General features: G+C 41.7%; 1 protein-coding gene across 1 annotated transcript in view; it reads right to left on the minus strand.

The window, feature by feature from the left end:
* Positions 1 to 4,140: 4,140 nt before the first annotated feature.
* Positions 4,141 to 20,646, minus strand: part of MORN2 (MORN repeat containing 2) — a 32,573-nt gene continuing 16,067 nt past the window's right edge. Inside the window, exons 3-5 of the mRNA XM_044292175.1 lie at positions 17,308 to 17,414; positions 16,942 to 17,078; positions 4,141 to 5,099 (exon numbers count right to left, since the gene is read on the minus strand). Coding sequence (XP_044148110.1) covers positions 4,997 to 5,099; positions 16,942 to 17,078; positions 17,308 to 17,414 — 347 coding nt within the window. The 3' untranslated portion in view covers positions 4,141 to 4,996. The remainder of the gene's footprint in view (positions 5,100 to 16,941; positions 17,079 to 17,307; positions 17,415 to 20,646) is intronic.

Genomic DNA, 20,646 nt, shown 5'->3' on the forward strand with positions numbered 1-20,646 from the left:
GTCGATGAAACAACGCCAAAAGATGCAATGCTGTGTGTACAGTGGGTCAGGGTAAACGAAATGACTCTCAAAATATGACATATAGCTATTTGCGTACGGTGGCGCGACATTCGATCCCATCGCGGTCCCGCGGCGCTGTTGGTAAAAGGAGTCTTGAAATAGAAAGTAGTTTTGTTCAAGCACTATATTCAAAAGTGATAGAAAAAAATCTTTTTCTTTTGTTACATATGTGCTAACCTCTAACAGTTCTGCAACGGCTGCAAGTCCCTTTTCATGCGTTATGGAAGTGTAGAGACTGCATACGTCAAATGTGACTAATATGCAGTCCCTATCTACTGTCAAACGGTGAATCTCAGATAAGAAATTACCTGTATCACGTATATATGATAGTGACATTTGGGTCAAAGGGGTCAGCACTTTTTCTAAAAAGATTTTTGGATACGTGCACGCTCAATCTCTATATCCTTAAATGAATACCTTTGCGTATACAGACGATGAGGCAAGAGATATCGTGGCACAGATTACCGCTTCATCTGACTTTCTGAAGATTTCTCCAGGTGAATTACGGAGCAGGAGCTTGACAAAAGAAGCGAAGCATCTTCATTTCCATAAAGAGAAGGATGACACTAACCAGTATGTCTCCACAGACTGTAGTTTACTAACAGCTAAACAATTTAATCTTAAAACCAAGAGCAATTTTATGCCTCCTAAAACACACCACCCAGTGGAGACCTTCATTCACCTGGTACAGAAAGATGTAGATACATTATTGCTACAGTTTAGACAAGGGGGCTTTAAAATTAGAAACAATTTGAATAGAGAAGAAACATTTGCACTTAAACACATGTTGGATGACAATTCTCTTATCTTTAAGCCTGCTGATAAAGGGGGTGCCCTAGTTGTTTTAGATAAGGAATACTACATAACAGAAATCCTGAGTCAATTGAGGGATATCAACACATATCAAAAAATAGACACTGATCCGGTTTTTCGTATTAAAGGTCTTATTCAGAGTGTTACTGACAGGGCCAGAGAGGATGGAGTCATCGATGCCAAATTAGGAGAATTCCTGATTAACCAATACCCAATCACTCCGGTGTTTTACACCTTACCCAAAGTACATAAATCTATGACCACTCCCCCAGGGCGACCCATTGTGGCGTCGACTGACTCCATCCTCTCTCGCCCCGTAATCTTTTTAGAAAAAGTGCTGACCCCTTTGACCCAAATGTCACTATCATATATACGTGATACAGGTAATTTCTTATCTGAGATTCACCGTTTGACAGTAGATAGGGACTGCATATTAGTCACATTTGACGTATGCAGTCTCTACACTTCCATAACGCATGAAAAGGGACTTGCAGCCGTTGCAGAACTGTTAGAGGTTAGCACATATGTAACAAAAGAAAAATATTTTTTTCTATCACTTTTGAATATAGTGCTTGAACAAAACGACTTTCTATTTCAAGACTCCTTTTACCAACAGCGCCGCGGGACCGCGATGGGATCGAATGTCGCGCCACCGTCCGCAAATAGCTATATGTCATATTTTGAGAGTCATTTCGTTTACCCTGACCCACTGTACACACAGCATTGCATCTTTTGGCGTTGTTTCATCGACGACATTTTTTGCGTGTGGCGGGGCGACATTCGATCCCTCACGGAGTTTGCTATGCACCTGAACTCAATCTGGACGGAGCTACAATTTGTCATGCATCAAGACATGGATAAAATCTCCTTTGGGTCCTGAAGGGGGAAGAGGGTAGATTATATACTGATTTGTTTACAAAAGAGACGGATTGCAATAGCTTACTTGCATTCTCCAGCAGTCATCCGGTCTCTACAAAGAAATCGATTCCCTTTTCTCAATTTCAGCGGGTCAGGAAAATTGTTAGCAACACTGAGGTCCGTGAAACTAGGCTAGAGGAAATGGAGAATAAATTTTTAGCCAGAGGTTATCCTAGGCCACTCCTACAAGAACAGAGGAAGAAGGTAGACACTCCTGAAAAAACCAAGACAGTGAAGCAATCACGCATCCCACTGGTGGTCAAATATCACCCATTGACCCAACAACTAAGAGGCATTGTCAATAAACATTGGCATACAATCTCAAAATCATATCCTCAGATTGAGGAATTTCAAAGACCCCCTATGCTGTGTTTTAAAAGGGCCGATAATATCAAAGATAAAATAGTCAGCGCCGACATTGGTAGCAATAAGCGAGATTTGAGACAGAGCGTGTTATCTTCTCCCAGACAGGGTACATTCCCTTGTCTGAATTGTGTAAATTGCTCAAGCGTGATCAGGGGGTCTCATTTCTCACACCCGCATTCTGGGGAGAGAATTCCCATAAGAGGTGTGTTCACGTGTGACAGCAGATTTGTTGTGTATATTTTAAAATGTCCTTGTGGACTATTATACGTGGGGGAAACCTCTATGAGGATCAAAGACAGGTTGAGCAAACACAAGTCCACCATTAGGAAGGGTAATTTATTGCTCCCCATACCATATCATTTTCATGAAAAGAAACACACAATAGCACAATTACGTTACCAGGTGATTGAGGGTGTACCACTGCCTCGCCATGGCGGTGATCGAAATAAATTACTCTTGCAAAAAGAAGCGTATTGGATCCATCGTTTACAAACGATGGATCCAAAAGGCTTGAACCGAGAATACAATATAAGCAGTTTGATATGATGTTTAAAATCTTTGTTTTACTTTCCAGCGGAATTGGGACTCTTCTCATTGCCAAAAATGGAGACACATGGAGCTTCCTTACCTATCATTGTATCTTGTCAGGGGGAGGAGCCAGTGGTATGACGTCAGTTCCTCTGTATTTTTTTCATTTTTCTGTTATTTAAGACATGTATTGAGGATACTTATGTATAGTCTGATGAAAGCACATGTGAGTGCTGAAACGCCGTGTCACTATGAATGAATAGGTGACTTAAATTAAATTCTGCATCAAAAGAAACAAGTGCGAGTGCCGGTCCTTCCTTTACAACTTCGTCTGTTTGTCATTCATAACACCCCCTGACATAATTTACTCATTCCAATGACTTTACAAAGGACCAGAGCACATTCATTACATGTGGAGGAAAGGCGACTGTCATGTTACGGAGGCAAGGGTAGACCTCCGGAACATCGTGCAAACAGGATACAGGCAGATACAGACCAGGAACCAACAGAATACTTTATTACACATGTAATAAATGAACATGACAGTACGGAAAAGCAGGTTAGGCAATAGTGGTAGCTCTACCACAGAACCACTTGCACCGGCAGACCAGAGGCAAAACACAGAAGGATAAGAGCCAGTGAGCCCCGTACTTCACAGAGCCCCTGGTGGTGGGGATAAACTGGGACGAGGGCTCACTGGTCGCCCCTCCAGGAAGGTCCCGGTACACTTGGCCGCTACCTGCAAAGAACTACAGGCAACAGGACTGAAACCCAACAAACTCAGGACATGGATCAGACAACAAGACAAACGGGAACCAGCACACAAGCAGATGCCTGGACCCCATGTGGAATGGAAGCATGGCGGTCACAGGCAGAGCTGCACGAGCTCATCCCTCCGTAGAACCCAGGAGCCCTCTCACGAAGGCAGGACATGCACAGGACAGGAACAGAAACAGTAAGGCACTGCAGGGAAGACATGGAACAGACTGGATCAGAAGCAGTTTAGCACTGCCAAGCTATACAGGAAACAGACAGGACCAGAAATAGTAGGCACTGCCTGGCTATACAGGAAACAGACAGGACCAGAAATAGTAGGGACTGCCAAGCTATACAGGAAACAGACAGGACCACAAGCATTAGGAACTGCCAAGCTATACAGGAAATAGACAGGACCAGAAATAGTAGGCACTGCCAAGCTATACAGGAAACAGACAGGACCAGAAGCAGTAGGCACTGCCAAGCTATCAGACGCAGTTAGTGCACTGCTAGGCTAAACATGGAACAGAGTGGATCAAGACACAGAACAGGAAAAGAAGATCAGGCAAGGCATGGAGAAGGAAACAACACCAATGCTTCACCAAGTGACACCACACAGAAGGGCAGATAGCAAAACCCCCTGGGTCAGCAGCAAGGGGCTACACCCAGCAAGGCACAAAACAGAACTGACCACAAGCCCCAGAGCTCACAGGTAGAAATAGCTGCATAAGGAGGACACCTGAAAATACACACCAAGGAACAGATCAGGGAAAGTTAGGTGCAACCTATTTTATTATCTTATACAACACAGAGCCTTAAATGGCCTGACAGCCAATTTAATAACGAATATTCTAATAATGAAATTGGGCTAATTCCCCTGGGGTTTACTGTACCCAATCATCACGCTCTTTACCTGGGTACTCCTATACATTTGTATTCCTGTATATCACAAAGGAAGGAATGATGTAGTAAGTGATAAGCAAATGATCAATATATCATGAACAGAATAAGTTTAATTGGATGTGCTTATTAATACAAAATGCATTGATAAAAACAATCATAGGCACATTTTATCACCTTGCAATCTTAAGCATCAGGCCTCTTGCACACTACCGTATGTCCCCCGTGGCCATATTGCGGCCCGCATATGACGGGTCTGCAATACACGGGACACCGGCCGTGTGCATTCCGCATTCACTTGTATATGTCCGCAAATCCGGAGATGCGGTGCGGAACGGAATCCGTTCCGCAAAAAGATAGATCTTGTCCTATCTTTTTGCGGAACGGACGGATCGCAGACCCCATTCAAGTGATTGGGGTCGCGATCTGCAGTCAAATTGCGGACCAAGGCACGGCCAGCACACGAGGCCTTATAAAGATCTCAGGACATATTGCAAGCACATTATGGACATTTGAGATTAGAAGTCTTGCTTTATTTCCTGGCCTACAGGAGATTATCTGATTTTTGAAAACCTTTGAAAGTGATATGATCGAGGCAGAGCCGCATAGCAGAGCAGGTGTGTAGTCGTCCCATTAGCTGTAAATCTGGCATCATTTACATTTTCAACCTTAACTTCAGTCCGGGTGCTGCTTTATAATGAAATGATCCTTTCCATTGCAGCCCATTGGCATCCACATATTCACCTTCTCCTATCATCCTGTGAAGGTAGAAGAGACTGGGTGAGGCTTGATTCTCTCTGACACGTACTTCATGCATGAAATGCTCTAATTTACTGCCCTAGATGTCTATTTCTACTGCAGATGATTGTTCTCTTAAACGGGATTATATGTGACAGATACTTCACTCTCACATTGCTACTTAAAATGCAATTTAACTAGCAAAATAATTAGGTTTTACTTTCAAATGATCTCTTTTAATACTAATCAATCTACATATACAAATTTTGACACGTGTGAAAAATATCTGTTTTTATCTTTCAGTCTGGAGCACATATTTGCTCTGTGTGATTTCATAGAAAAGTCAGTGTGTGGCCGAAAATTAAGAATTGAGGCCTCAATCATTAACCTGTCTTATTTCTACCATTCCTTCTTCAGCCCTGCTTAGTGTATAATAATGGTGTATTCATGAATACTATTTAATAGTAATAATGATAACTATATAATAATATAACAGTAGTCACTAATAAATCTCTAATAAATCATATACTTCCTATGGTCAGACCTAGGTAGCCCTGATCTCTAAGGCTGACTACATACAGTCAGTGTTTGTTTAGTAATTTCCATTAGCGATCATGAGGTATAATGGTAAGATTTACACCAATTCTATGTCTTTGATTCTCACTTGGTTTTGGCTCAGAATCACTGATGGAAATCACTGATTAAACACTGACTGTGTGAAAGTGACTTAATGCTGGCTTACATCCTGGCAGGAAAGACTCAAGAGAATGGCTAGAGTTTGAAATGTTTAGAATTCTACATTGTGCAGCCACTCGATTATTCCTCCTGAAAATATAAGAATAAACTGACATCTGGGCGCTACCAACTCCATGGTATATGGGTTATGGTCCCCTACACATCCATTATTGAGAGTACCAGTGTGACGATCAGTGGGGGGGGGGACTCCACACTGAACACAGGAGAGAAGGGGAACAGTAACTGGGCCTGGAAATTAGGGAAGAAACAGGTCACCTCCTAGACCAGTGTTTCCCAACCAGTGTGCCTCCAGCTGTTGCAAGACTACAACTCCCAGCATGCCCGGACAGCCTTTGGTTGTGCGGGCATGCTGGAAGTTGTAGTTTTGCAACAGCTGGAGGAACACTGGTTGGGAAACACTGTCCTAGACAACCCTAATCCTGGCCCTGACTACCTATCAATATGAATAGACCTTAAAGGTAGGAATATTCATATGCAGTATACCTAGGCCCTGATTTCCCTATAAGGCCCTGGAATAAGTTAAAGGACCAGAGACAACCCATTACTCCCCAAATGGACGAATGGAAGTCTCTGTCTCAGACCCAGATACAATAACAGGGAATATAACAAATACAAACAAACGTAACACTTAACTTCTGTAGAGATGGAAGAACAGGAACACCGGGGACGAACTTACACCAGCTCAGCCAAACCCAAATGAAGCTATCGCTTGCATAGTCAGAAGGGGTCAGACTATAAAGGGTAGAAGTGATGACCACTGAGCAACAGCTGAGAAAAGGGAAGTGGTCATTAACCCTATCAACACTGAATAAAATTAGATTCCTCCACGCTCAGCCAGTCTCTCTGATCTCCTGACACCAGTCACCTGAGGGACTGTGACAACCAGACTGTAAAGTGACCCACCTGACTGAGAAAAGAAATAATAACACACAGTTTTCTAGTCATTCATACATTTCCAGGAGGAATGACAGGTGAACAGAACTATGCAAAGTTCTAGGGAACAAATGCTACAGAATTGTTATTTCATGGGTAATGTGAGTATTCACTAACAAAGACATGGCAGGAGATCTAATATGCCGCTTTTTCTTAACACAAACATGTCAGGAGATCTAACAGACCACTTTTAACTATGTAAGTAACTATAGTCAAATGTAAAGCAGCGGTACAAAGTAATATGACACAACAGGTTATAGTAGTAAGGGTGGCACTACACATTAGATAGCTGTTGGCCAATTGTTTGTTCGGGCCCACAACTATCTCTCTCACAACTGCTGGGCTTAGCAAGCATGTGTCTGGAAGAAAGCCACTGCCAGACTCCTCCGGTGGCAGCTTATCTCCCTGACAAGATTAAGGAAGTTGGAATCTAACCGTCTGATCCTTATCTACCCTGGCATCTGCTGTCAGGGGACAGTTGGGAGGCCCCCATAAACATTATTCGGTTGGCTGGTCTGCAGGTTTGGCTGACATTTATCTAACGTCAGCATAAGACAGCGCCAGGTTGCTCTCCCCTGAGAAAAGCATAATTCAAAAGTACAAGAATAAAATAAGGCAATAGTGGCCTCTGATACTGACTACCTCTGCTATTTCTGGGCTAAGTTGTCAGCTCTCACCATTCTCTACTTTAGCCTACTTCTTCAGAATGTTTATAGGCATCACAGTCCTGAACGTGCTTACTTTTGTTCTCGAGGAAATGTTCACAAGTTAGCAAAAATTGATTTTGCAGAATACAATAGGATATCTCTGCCTAAGGCCACATGCACAACAAAGGACCATTTATGCAGCCTGATTCCAAGATATAATAAGAGCTGATCAACAATATAACAAGTTGACTAGTGTTTGTTTAAGGACAGTACTTGCAGGACTAATGATCGTTACTACGATTGTTAATCCCCCGTGCTTTTATAATATTAGCAGCACATTCCTTGTGCAGTGGCTCTCACATTGGGTAGTAGGTGGGTGGCAATCCACCAGATGAGTCTGGCCCCTGACAGCAGTAGCACCTGAACTATGATTTTGGTGCCCTTAGTAACAGTGTGACAGGCCCAATGCCTTATAATATAAAAAAAGTGTCTCCTTCTTCGGTACAACTACAGGTCCATCTTAGAAAATTGTATATCATCAGAAAGTTTATTAGTTTCAGTGATTCAATTCAAACAGTGAAACTCATATATCATATAGATTCATTACACAAAGAGCGATCTGTTTCAAGTCTTTATTTCTTTTGATGTTGATGATTATGGCTTACAGCTAATGAAAACACAAAAGTCAGTATCTTAGAAAATTTGAATATCATGAAAAAGTTCAATATTGTAGACTTATGGTGTGACACTGTAATCAGCACAAAACACCTGCAATCGTTTCCTAAGCCTTTAAAGGCTATGGACATCTTTGTGCACTAAAAAATCAATAAACCCATATCTTACCATAATGCAGCACATAATAAAACTGCACTTGTTTGTTTACGGGTATCAGCTTTGCTTCACATGCTCTTAGAAATGCTCTGATATGATTTTTGCTCAGAGCTGTGATCTCCTGTGAGGCTCTGTGGGCGTTCCCGTTGATTTCACATGCACCAGCACAAGCTCTGCTGCCCCGCCCCCACATCCTGTTACATAGCACAGCTAGCAGCCACTTACATATAGGCTGCTGGAATTACCAAGTAACTTGGTAGTAAGATTTCATTCCAATCCACAACATGGTGAGTCTTACAGTATGCTACAGCCTGTAATCAGCAGAACTATTTCTCACTTTCCATTCTGTAGAAAGTCCATTATTTGTGGACAGCAATAGATATTTCTGCTAATGAGGCTACAGTCGGAACAGGATATAGGATATAGATCACATTACTGACAGCTCTCACTACATGCACTCTCTTCTGAATACAGTATTGTGTGCAGTCCGCACAGTGAGCGGTCACTTTTGCCATACAGATTAGTACAGTGTGACGACACAGAATGCTATGTACACATATAAGTACACAGCGGAGAACATTTATCAAAACTAGTCCAATGAAGCTGAGAAAAAAGAAAGGTGAAATCTGATTGGTTGCTATGAGCAACTAAGCCAGTTCTACTTTACAACAGTTTGATAAATGACATATATATATATATATATATATACATATAAATATAAAATGACAGCACTCAAACACTTTATTCACCCCTGTGGTCGCACTGTTTTCAGCTCATTCACAGAGTCTCTTTTCAAGCTATGAGCTAAAACGTTGTGACTAGTGTTGAGTAAACTTATGTATCAAGTTCTGCGTACAAGGTTCAGGTTATCTAAAAATTCCGTTATGGATTCTGCTACCATGGACCATAAGGGTCCATTCACACGTCCGCAACTGTTTTGAGGTCCGGCCATGTGCGTTAAGCATTTTGCGGACCGCACATGGCTGGCACTATGATAGAAATGCCTATTTTTGTCCGTAGATGCAGACAAGAATAGGACATGCTCTATTTTTTTTTTGCGGGGCCGCGGAACTGCGGAATGGATGAGGACCCATTATGCGGACGTGTGAATGGACCTTTAGTTATTGTCTGTGGTAGCAGAATCCATAACAGAATTCTTACATAACCTGAACCTGAACCTTGTATGCAAAACTTGAAACACAAGTTCGCTCATCCCTAGTTGCGACCACAGGGGTGAATAAGGTGTTTTTCTTTTTACTCATTTTTTGTGAGAGTGCTGCCATTTTTTTTTTATTCTTTTATTGTCCTGGATTTATCGCCAGATCCATTGGCGTGCACCTCTATATTGATATTTGGCCTGATGTGCTGACATTGTTATATATATATATATATATATATATATATATTAGGGTTATTCCTGCAGTATATCAATCTTCTGCTAGAGGTAGTTGTGCATCAGTGATGGTCAGTTCGCGGTGTTCGCCAGGGAACACATGCGGACTGCCATCTTTAGTAAGGTAGACTCACCCGTCTGGCACCCGATGCACAGGTGAGCCCTTACCTGTGCCTGTGCCGGGAGCCGGTCTGAAATCAAATGCAGTCACCGGGAGCAGGCAGTTCCGAGAACAGCCGCCAGGGGCCTTCATCGGGCTGTTCTCGGAACTATAGCTCTCAGAACATGAAGACACTAAAACATCATTTTTTTGGTTTACAAAATGCTATTATTGTGTTAAAGTGAAATAAATAAAAAATATATATTTTACGTATCGCTGCGTCCCTAACAACCAGCTCTATAAAAATATCCCATGACCTAACCCCTCGGGTGAACACCGTAAAAAAATAAAAATAAAAACTGTGTCAAAAAAAGCAATTTTTGTCACCTTACATCACAAAAAGTGCAACACCAAGTGATCAAAAAGGCGTATGTCCCACAAAATGGTACAAATACAACTGTCACCTCATCCCGCAAAAAAAGAGCCCCTACATAAGAAAATCGATCAAAAAAAAAAAAAAATATATAGCTCTCAGAACATGGACACATTAAAACATAATTTTTTTGTTTCGAAAATGCTATTATTCTGTAAAACTTAAATAAATAAGAAAAGGTATACATATTAGGTATCGCCACGTCTGTAACGATCTGCTCTATAAAAATGTCACTTGACCGAACCTCTCAGGTGAATGCTGTAAAAATAAATGAATAAAAACTGTGCTAAAACAACCAATCTGCCAAAAAAGTGAAATCTCCATTTTACTTTAATTCTTGTGGAATACCTAAAGGGTTAACAAAGTTTGTAAAATCAGTTTTAAGTAACTTGAGGGGTGTAGTTTCTACAATGGGGTCATTTATGGGGGTATCCACTATGTAAGCCCCACAAAGTGACTTCAGACCTGAACTGGTCCTTAAAAAGTGGGTCCTAAAAAAAAACGTCCTAAAAAAATAAAATGACGTTTCTAAAATGATGTAGGGGGTTCAGCCCGCACAACTTTGTATGCAGGTGCACATTGCTATGGCAAAATACAGATACAAACGCTAAAACACAAATGCAGATGGTTTAAAAGCAGAGTGTGCTTGGCGTGAATGCTGTACCTGCGCTCCCTGGACTTTGTGTGGCTGTCATGACCCATAACAGGTAGGAACTAGTGTTAGGGACCACTCATGAAGGCGACCTTGACGTAGTGAGTGGCTTATTACGCTTTGGCCAAAATGTACACCAATGCCTTATTCAACATCCAGCATAGAGGCAGGTCAGAGTGCTGGTTTGCAGAGTGCGATTGCATTTGTGTTTTAGCGTTTGTTTCTAAAATGATGCAAACATAAAGTAGACATATGGGGAATGTTAAGTAATAAATATTTTATGAGGTATCACTTTCTGTTTTAAAAGCAGAGAAATTGAAATTTAGAAAATTACAAATTTTTCAAAATTTGGGGTAAATTTTAGATTTTTTCATAAAGGTTAAATATATTGACTCAAATTTATGACTAGCATGAAGTACAATGTGTCACGAAAAAACAATCTCTGAATGGCTTGGATAAGTAAAAACGTTCCAAAATTTTTACCACATAAAATGATATATGTCAGATTTGCTAACTTAGGCCTGGTCAGGAAGGGGGCAAATGGCCCGGATGTGATGTGGTTAATGGAAAGTTCAGTGGAAGGAAAAAGTGTGGTAGAAAAAGAACAGAGATAACTGTAGCTTTAAAGGAATTGTCAAGAAAAGGCCATTCAAGAATTTGGAGGTGATTCACAAGGAGTGGACTGCGGCTGGATTCAGTGCTTCAAGAGCCACCTGTCACGCCTGCCACCTGTAAATGTGCGGAGATCTGTCAGACTGGCTGCACATGTCTGACTCCTCTCTTTGTTTTGGTTTGGGTTTGAGCTGGATACACCGTCCCTCAGGTGTACTGGGTTGATTGTTAGCAAGGCTATTTATTCCTCCTTCCCCCAGTGGCCTGTGCGGGTTAAAGGTTCATTCCTGTGGGCTTTGGATGTGTTGTGGATCGTCTGTTCCAGCTCAGCTCAAGATAAGTCCTCTCTGTTTCTTCCCTGTGACGGTCACGTACACACTACACACAGGGGGAGGATAGTGACCACTGCGCTCCACCCTCACCCCTGGCCCTGCCTACTTGCCTTGCAAGTTCTGATGACAGGGGACAACTAGACGGCAGTCCCTAACTTAGGATATGTGCTGGGAAGACAGACAAGACAAGAAACGGAACGTGAACGGACCGGGTCAATACCTACAGAGCTATGCAGTACTAAGGAATGAGCAGAGAATAGTCAGGAAAAGCCGAGGTCAAATACCAGGAGAGAAACGAAGTACAACAGGAGTCCGCAAAGTATCGTCAGGTGGAAGCCGGGGTCAGGATACCAGGAGAGATGCGCAGTACAGGAGGAGCAGGCAAAGGATCGTCAGGGAACAGGATCAGGTGAGTATTCAGTAGTACAACAAGTAGCCAGGAACCTAGAATTAACAGGCAACCTGTGGCCAGCAGGCTGCCTGAATTTATAGTGTGGTCTGAGGGTCATGTGACGTGGCCAGTGTCACATGACCGACAGACAGACAAGTCGAGCACCGAGTGATCAGCTCGGCGCTCAAGGCAGACCTAGGAGCAGGGAGCCTCCCAGCTAGCAATGCCGCCCTGGGAACGAGGCCAAACACAGATCATCGCTCCCAAAGCTAGGCAGCAGGTCCGCGGCTGATGGGAGACCGAGTGCGCCTTTGGTGCCCCGTGACACATTGTAAATAACAAAGAATACAAACGGTGGCAAAACAGCTATTTTTTGTTACCTTGCCTCACAAAAAGTGTAATATAGAGCAACCAGAAATCATATGAACTCTAAAATAGTACCAACAAAACTGCCACCTTATCCCGAAGTTTGCAAAATGGGGTCATTTTTTGGAGTTTCTACTCTAGGGGTGCATCAGGGGGTCTTCAAATGTGACATGGCAACTTAAAATTATCCCAGTGAAATCTGCCTTCCAAAAACCATATGGCCCTCCTTTCCTCCTGCGCCCTGCCGTGTGCCCGTACAGCAGTTTACGACCACGTATGGGGTGCTTCTGTAAACTACAGAATTAGGGCAATAAATATTGAGTTTTGTTTGGCTGTTAACCCTTGCTTTGTTAGCAGAAAAAAATTGCTTAAAATGGAAAATCTGCCAAAAAAGTAAAATTCTGAAATTTCATCTACATTTTCATTTAATTCTTGTGAAACACCTAAAGGGTTAGCAAAGTTTGTAAAATCAGTTTTGAATACCTTGAGGGGTGTAGTTTCTAAAATGGGGTGATTTATGGGTGGTTTCTATTATTTAAACCTCAGAAAGTGACTTCAGACCGGAACTGGTCCTTAGAAAGTGGGTTTTGGAAATTTTCTGAAAATATTCAAGATTTGCTTCTAAACTTCTAAGCCTTCTAACATCCCAAAAAAAGTTAATGTAATTTACAAAATGATCCAAACATGAAGTAGACATGGGAAATGTAAAGTAATAAATATTTTAGGAGGTATCACATAAAGTGAAACATGTCAGATTTGCAAAAAATGGCCTGGTCCTTAAGGTGAAAACTGGCAGGGTCCTTAAGAGGTTAAAGTATCGAACATAAGTGCAGATATTTTAATAATGATTATTACTAACCACATGTATGTGCTGTTCCTAGAACATGTACCGCTAGTAAAATAAACTGGCCAACCCCTTTAACATTTCAGTTCTTGCAGGTTTTCAAGTAAATCCAATTTTAAAAGGTTAAATCTACTGTAAGTACCTGTATACTAAATGTATATAACAGTACTGATTTAATAAAGTGTGTGCTTGTTTCTCCTCTCTAGGCCTCTAGTGATATGTTCAAATATCAATAGTTTTGCTTTAAACCTCAAATTTTTATTTTTTTTAAGATGAAGCAAAAAGAATTAGAAAATCCAGATCCATCCTCAGTGAACTGAACAAGACTAATAGTGTTCATTAAGTGGGTAATGTGGTGCTCTTGTGTACAGGCGTTAGATCCAAAAATAGTACTCACTGTACTAATCAGAGGGGAGATAAAGTGCTCTGCATTTGTAGTAAAAGAGCACGTTTTTTTTTTTTAAAGGGGAAGATCTAAATATTTTGAGCCTCTAACTTCGGGCATTAGACCACTAGATATAACAGAACATGCAAATAGATCTTTGAAGAACGAGAGGATTATCTCAACACTTGATAGATTTATGTATTTTTTGAACCGTATTAACTATGTATCTATGTAACTTTCCACTGATCTTTTGCTTTTCTTGGTCTGACAATAATGATGTCACCCCAGTGACATCAGCAGATAAAACGTTTTCTGGACAATATAGCATGGTATTACAGAATAATCTGTATACTGCCGCATTCACACAACTGTATTTTTAGTCCGCATCCAATTCACATTTTTGGCGGATCAGATGTGGACGCATTCATTTCAATGAGGCCACAAAAGATGTCCATTCTGCAGCCCCACAAAAAAGATAGAACATGTCCTATTTTTATCCATTTTGGGGACAGGAATAGGCATTTCCAACACAGGGTGGAATATGCGCGACTGCAAAATGTAGGATGTACACAGCCAGTATCTATCTGTCTTTTGCGGATCCGCAATTTGTGGACTGCAAAATGGATACAGTCGTGTGAATGGGGACTAATAATGCTTCTATAAAATATGTTTGCCACAATTTTTTTTAAATTCCCCCATTAGTACCTCTCCTCGAACTTGTGAACAAGGGGTACCCTCTTGAATGGTGTGGAAGTGCACATGTTGGTCCACTGTTCCATTCACTTTTATGGGACTGACTGAGTGCTGTGAATTGAGCGGGGGACTATATGCGTACTACTACTCCATTCAGAGAGGGCAGTCACTCACCCCTAGGGGCTATTTCTTTGAATCAATACCTGTTAGACTGTATGGCTTATATGAGAGTTGGGCTCCAAGTATTATTTCCGCTGATGGGCCCAGAGAACCCCAGTCCGACAACGAGTATAGGTGACACATTATTTCCGTTGGATGACCCCTTTAAGGTAAAACTATGAAGCTAAACTAATTTATGATCATACATTGCAATACATTATCATGTGTGCCACTTAACGTACATCAAGGGGGTTCAAGAAACTAGACCCACTTTCCTCAGAGAAGAGTTTTTCTTATTGAGACACTCAGACTTGAATCTGTTTTCTTCATTTTGTTAAGAATATGTCAGTCTGTAAAATATAAGCGCTCTGACACAGTTTTTTTTGTGTGCTCTTTGGAGGTATACGTCAGGAGAATTATTTTCTGATGTATACTATACCACTGGATACCTCCCAGGGATTCCACCGTACAGTCTATCACCCATAGGATTAAATTGTAAAAAAAAAATGAAATTCTACCGTACAGGTAATTCTTTTACTGCACCCTAAATTGTACTTGAAATCAAAAGGCTTATTAATTTTCAATCATATCTTTATGGGTTCAGACATCCACTACCTATATAAGAGGTATATCAACAAAAAGCTGTGTACAGTAGGTCCTGCTGCTGGGACCTTCTGCAATTAGCTAGTTACCCAATTCTGTGTCTGTGGCCCCTTCATTATGCTGATCAGCCATGGTCTCAAAAAAGGCCATCAATGACAAAAAAAAAACTTTAAGCCATATATCAACTACTTAAGTCTATAATCTGTAAATGCTTGCTGGATTATACAGTGCCTTGAAAAAGTATTTATATCCCTTGAACCTTTCTACATTATTTCATGTTACACCCACAAGCTTCAATGCATTGGGATTTTATGTAATAGACCAACACTAAGTCGCAAGTATGTGTGAAGTGAAAAGAAAATGATACATGGTTTTCCATTTTTTTTATAATTTCAAATCTGAAAAGTGTGGCGTGCATTTGTATTCAGTCTCCTGTACTCTGATGCCTAGATAAAATCCAGTGTGACCAATGAACATCTCATGGAGCACTGTCCAATCCATCATCCAAAAATGGAAGGAGTATGGCTCAACTGCAAACCTACTAAGACATGGCAGTCTACCTAAACAGGCAGCCTAGGCAAGGAGAGCACTAATTAGAGAAGCAGCCAAAAGGCCTATGGTCACTCGCCACAGTTCAGATGGGAGAATCTGTCCACAGGACAACTAGTAGTCGTGTACTCCACAAATCTGGCCTTTATGGAAAAGTGACAAGACGAAAGCCACTTTTAAAAGCATGCCATAAGAAGTCTCGTTTGCCACAAGCCATGTGGAGGACACAGCAAACATGTGGAAGAAGGTGCTCTGGTCAGATGAGACCAAAGTTTAACTTTTTGGCCTAAATGTTCAATGCTATGTGTTGCGGAAAACTAGTACATTATCCTGAACACACCATCCCCACTGTGAAACATGGTGGTGGCAATATCACGCTGTGGGGATGCTTTTCTTCAGCAGGGACAGGGAAGCTGGTCAGATTTGATGGGAAGATGGATGGAGCAAAATTGAGCCTGCAAAAGATTTGAGAATAGGGGCGGAGGTTCACCTTCCAGCAGGACAACGACTCTAAACATACAGCCAGAGCTACAATGGAATGGTTTAGAGCAAAGCATATTCATGTGTTAGAAGGGCCCAGTCAAGGTCCAGACTTAAATCCCATTGAGAATCTGAGACAAGACTTGAAAATTGCTGTTCCCAGACGCTCTTCATCCAATCTGACTAAGCTTGAGCTACTTTGCAAAGAAGAATGGGCAAAAATTTCAGCCTCTAGATGTACAAAGCTGGTAGAGACATACCCCAAAAGACTTGTAGCTGTAATTGCAGTGAACGTTGGTCCTACAAAGTATTGACACAGGGGGGCTGAATCCAAATTCACGCCACACTTTCCATATTCTTATTTATAAAAAATTGTAAAAACCATGTATCATTTTATTTTCACTTCACACATACTTGCTACTTTGTGTTGGTCATGCACATAAAATCCCAATAAAATACATTTTGCTGGCGTAAGATGAAAAATTGTGGAAAAGTTCAAGGGGTATGAATATTTTTTCAAGGCACTTTCGATGTTTTCTGAATACTGTGGTGCTGAGTATTATTTTACAAAATTAAATGGCCTAAACCTCAATTACACTTGGCTACAACATGGTGTTTGCAGTTTTGGGATGACAGGTCCACTTTCATTGTGATAAACTCCTTTAATGAAAAAAGATAAAATGCAGAGTTGTATTTAACTTACTTGTCCTCTGTAAAATTTCCAATATACTGAGCACCATTGGGAAATGTGTAAGTACCTCTTCCGTGAAACTTGTTGTCAATGAATTCTCCTTCATATATTGCTCCTGAAGGATGCTCGAGCTTTCCGAGCCCATGCATCTGTACTTAATATAAGAGATGCAAATCAATTTCTAGATATCATTACATAAAATGTATAAGGTAGAAGAAGTCTAATTATAGGCGTCATCACAGACTCAGACTACTGATTCCACAATGTTGCCTCTGGGGTAGACTAAATGCTATCCCTTTGCCTACAATAGATGGTTTTAGCTATTCTGCCATCATAACCAAAGTGGCTGCACAACAGGATCTGATCAGAGCAAATTACCCTGTCATGTTTCCATGAACCGGTATAGGTCACACCATGTGGACTTCGGTTTACTCCCATTCCACTCCTCTCCAGTGCTCCTTCTGCTGATCTTCTGCATTCGCCATCTGAAATGATAACAACACGAGCACATTAGCTGAGACGCTGACTGACAAAAGAAACAGCCTTGCTCACATGAGCTTACAGTCTATAAGGAACAGAAACAAGAGGTGGAGGAAAAGAGGAGGGAGAAGAAGATCTGTCAAGTGGAGGTATAACTGAAATACCAGTCAGGAGAACTTTAGGGCAGGTTGTATATTTTTAGAAGAGGTACCATTTCAGTGAGCAATTCAGGGCTTAGAGGGTTAAAAAATGTTGGCTGGAATAAAGGAAGGAGAGTGTGAGGATCTGCTTAGTGTTGTAGAGGGGTGGCTGCCATTAGTAGATGAAAGTTGTGTGTACAGTGGTGAATTACAGAAAGTTTCACACTAGCGGCATGCGGCTAGTGCATGCTTGCCGCCGGAGGTCCGCTCCGGCCCCATTGAGTTCCGGCGGCAGCACGACAAACATACCGAGAGGTGGCCGGAATAGAAAATGCGTCCATGTTCACAACTAGTTTAACATCTCTAATCTGAATGAGCCATACCTTTTCCTAGGTGTATGATCACCTTTACTCTGTGACTGCTGCATGGCTGTAGTAGTTATGTTTGATGTGAGTGTGTGGATTATGGAATGGTCTGCTTTGTGAGAGGCAGAGAAATCCTCTCTGCTAATGGGCAATGTACCTATGGGTCATATACTGCCTTCACCTTTCTCTTTATCTGCCTTGATGTCTATGGTTGGCGTTGAGTATGGAGGCCTGGTGGTTGGCGCTTCTGTCCTGCCCTTGGTGTGGAGCGACACATTGTCCCAACTTTTGGTGTTATGATCTGGTTGTCACGGACGTTCCCGTGGCAGGTACCAGGAGATTGGAGAGACTGGCAACTTGTGGGTTAAATTGACAAGTTCACTGTGGATCTTATTGTGTCTGTGTTTTGGTAAATGCCACACCCCTTGCTTCAGGTGTTGCTTGTTGGTAATTTACTTTTCCCATAAGTAGCTGCTTCTCACTCTTGGAGGTGCGGTTTATAGATTTTCTTCCTGCCTTCTAACTAGCTGGTCGGTTGTACTTTGTGGTGCTTCTGGAGTTGCCAGTTTTCTACTTTCAGATAAGTCTTGTCTTTTCTGATTGTTTTGTGTTTGTAATATTTCCTGTTGTTTGTATCTTGGCCTGAGACAGAGACTTCCAGTCGTCCATCTGGGGAGGAATGGGTTGTCTCTGGTCCTAACCTCATTCCGGGGCCTTATAGGAATATAAGAGCCTAGGTATCCAGCATATGAATATTCCTACCTTCAAGGTCTATTCATATTTATAGGTAGTTAGGGCCTGGATTAGGGTTGCTTAGGAGGTGACCTGTTCCTTCCCTTGTTTCCAGGCCCAGTTCCTGTTCCCCTTCCCTCCTGTGTTTAGTGTGGAGTTTCCCCCCCCCCCCCCCCACACTGATTGTGACACTGGTAAGCCATTGCATATGATGTCGGTCATCCGAAGTGGTAATAAAAGAGACACTGACAGCTCGGTGATTTGTGCAAGAACATCCTGTGGCCATATGTGTTACCTCTCATGGCAGGGCTTCCAACTAGTATTTTTCAGCAGAATAATGCTCGCCCACACACAGCAAAGTTTTTGCAGGTATGTATCAGCCAGATTGCAACACTTGGCTTTCCTGGTAGCCAATCAAGCATTTATGGAACAGGCTGGGATGCCGGCTTCGACAATCTACAAGTCTGCTGGATCTCCAGGCCCAGCTGCCACATCTGTGGGCAAATGTACCGCAGTATGCCATACTTGTATCCAGGGTAGAGCTGGTATAACAGGGTCCTAGAGCCTCCTTTCAATTTTGCAGTTTTCCCCAATAAACGTATCCTTTGACTCTAATATTGTAATCATTTACATATATCATCATTACATTCACACATATACAGATGCAGCTGGGCTAATCTTGAAGGGTAAAGCGTTAAGTAAAAAACGACACAAAAAGGTTAACTAACTCCTTTCAATGGATTTCAAGGGCTTTGTCACAAGCTGGCACGAGATAACACAGAGTCAATTTTAGCGGCTACATCTGTAGTTTCTTTCAATTCCAACAGCTCCTTCTTGGTGCATAATTATTTTTTTCAATAAGTATAGTACAAAAATGGCAACATTAAATACAGACAAACTATGAGAATTGTATCCGGTGCTGGAACTTGTAAAAAAAATTTCACATACAAAAAATGCCACCAACATTAAAAAAACGATTTGTCACACGAATCACAAAGCCTCAAACAGTTATAGAAATAAAAAATAAGACAAAGTTATGTCCTCTAGAATGCAAAGAGAAAACATCAAAATACTGTTCTGGTCCACAAGGCCAAAACTGTCACGATCCTCAGGAGGTCAAGGACAAAAGGCACTTTCGTAGTTTTCAGTATGCTTTGGTATAGGGGCCGGAGACCATGTTCCACTGACTAATAGTGCAAATTAATAAAGAGGATCTCTGCCAGTCAGCTGTATGAAGAGGCCGTGGCACTCAATGAACACTTCCTAGGCTATGTGAAGTCACGTTCATCAGTCACCCTGGTCGGTGACTAGCACAGTCCCATTGAAATGTGCCAAGCACAGCCACTATCCAATTGACAGCTTAGTAAGTTCAATGGAGATCTAATGAGAATTGCGGCTTCTCCAAACTGCTGATCAGCGGGGGTAACAGGAGTTGGACACCCGCTGATCTCATATTGATGACCTATCCTGAGGAAAGGCCAATAATATAAAAATCCCAGAGAACCCTTTAATTATTAAACTTAGCCACAAGTATAGCACTGTACTAAACACTACCTATAAAGACTCATGCACACGACTGTATGTATTTTGCGGTCCTCAAAAAACGGATTCGCAAAAAAAAAAAACTGACGACGTCCGTGTGCATTCAGTATTTTGCGGAACGGAACAGCTGGCCCCTAATAGAACTGTACTATCCTTGTCCGTTATGCAGAAAATAATAGGACATGTTCTATTTTTTTGTGGAACGGAAATACGGACATACGGAAACATAATGCACACGGAGTAACTTCTTTTTTTTTTTTTGGCAGACCCATTGAAGGGAATGGTTGCGCATACAGTCCTTAAAAAAAAAACGGAACGGACATAGAAAGAAAATACGTTCATGTGCATGACCCCTAAGGTTTAAAAAAAGTAAGCTGAGTGTAACTACCTCCCCCCCTGGCAGGCTGCTGTCATCGTCATCAGCCTCTTGTGGATATCTTTTTGTGACATTTTGGATT

This window comes from Bufo gargarizans, chromosome 4 (genome assembly GCF_014858855.1).
Source record: "Bufo gargarizans isolate SCDJY-AF-19 chromosome 4, ASM1485885v1, whole genome shotgun sequence".
NCBI classification, from domain to species: domain Eukaryota; kingdom Metazoa; phylum Chordata; class Amphibia; order Anura; family Bufonidae; genus Bufo; species Bufo gargarizans.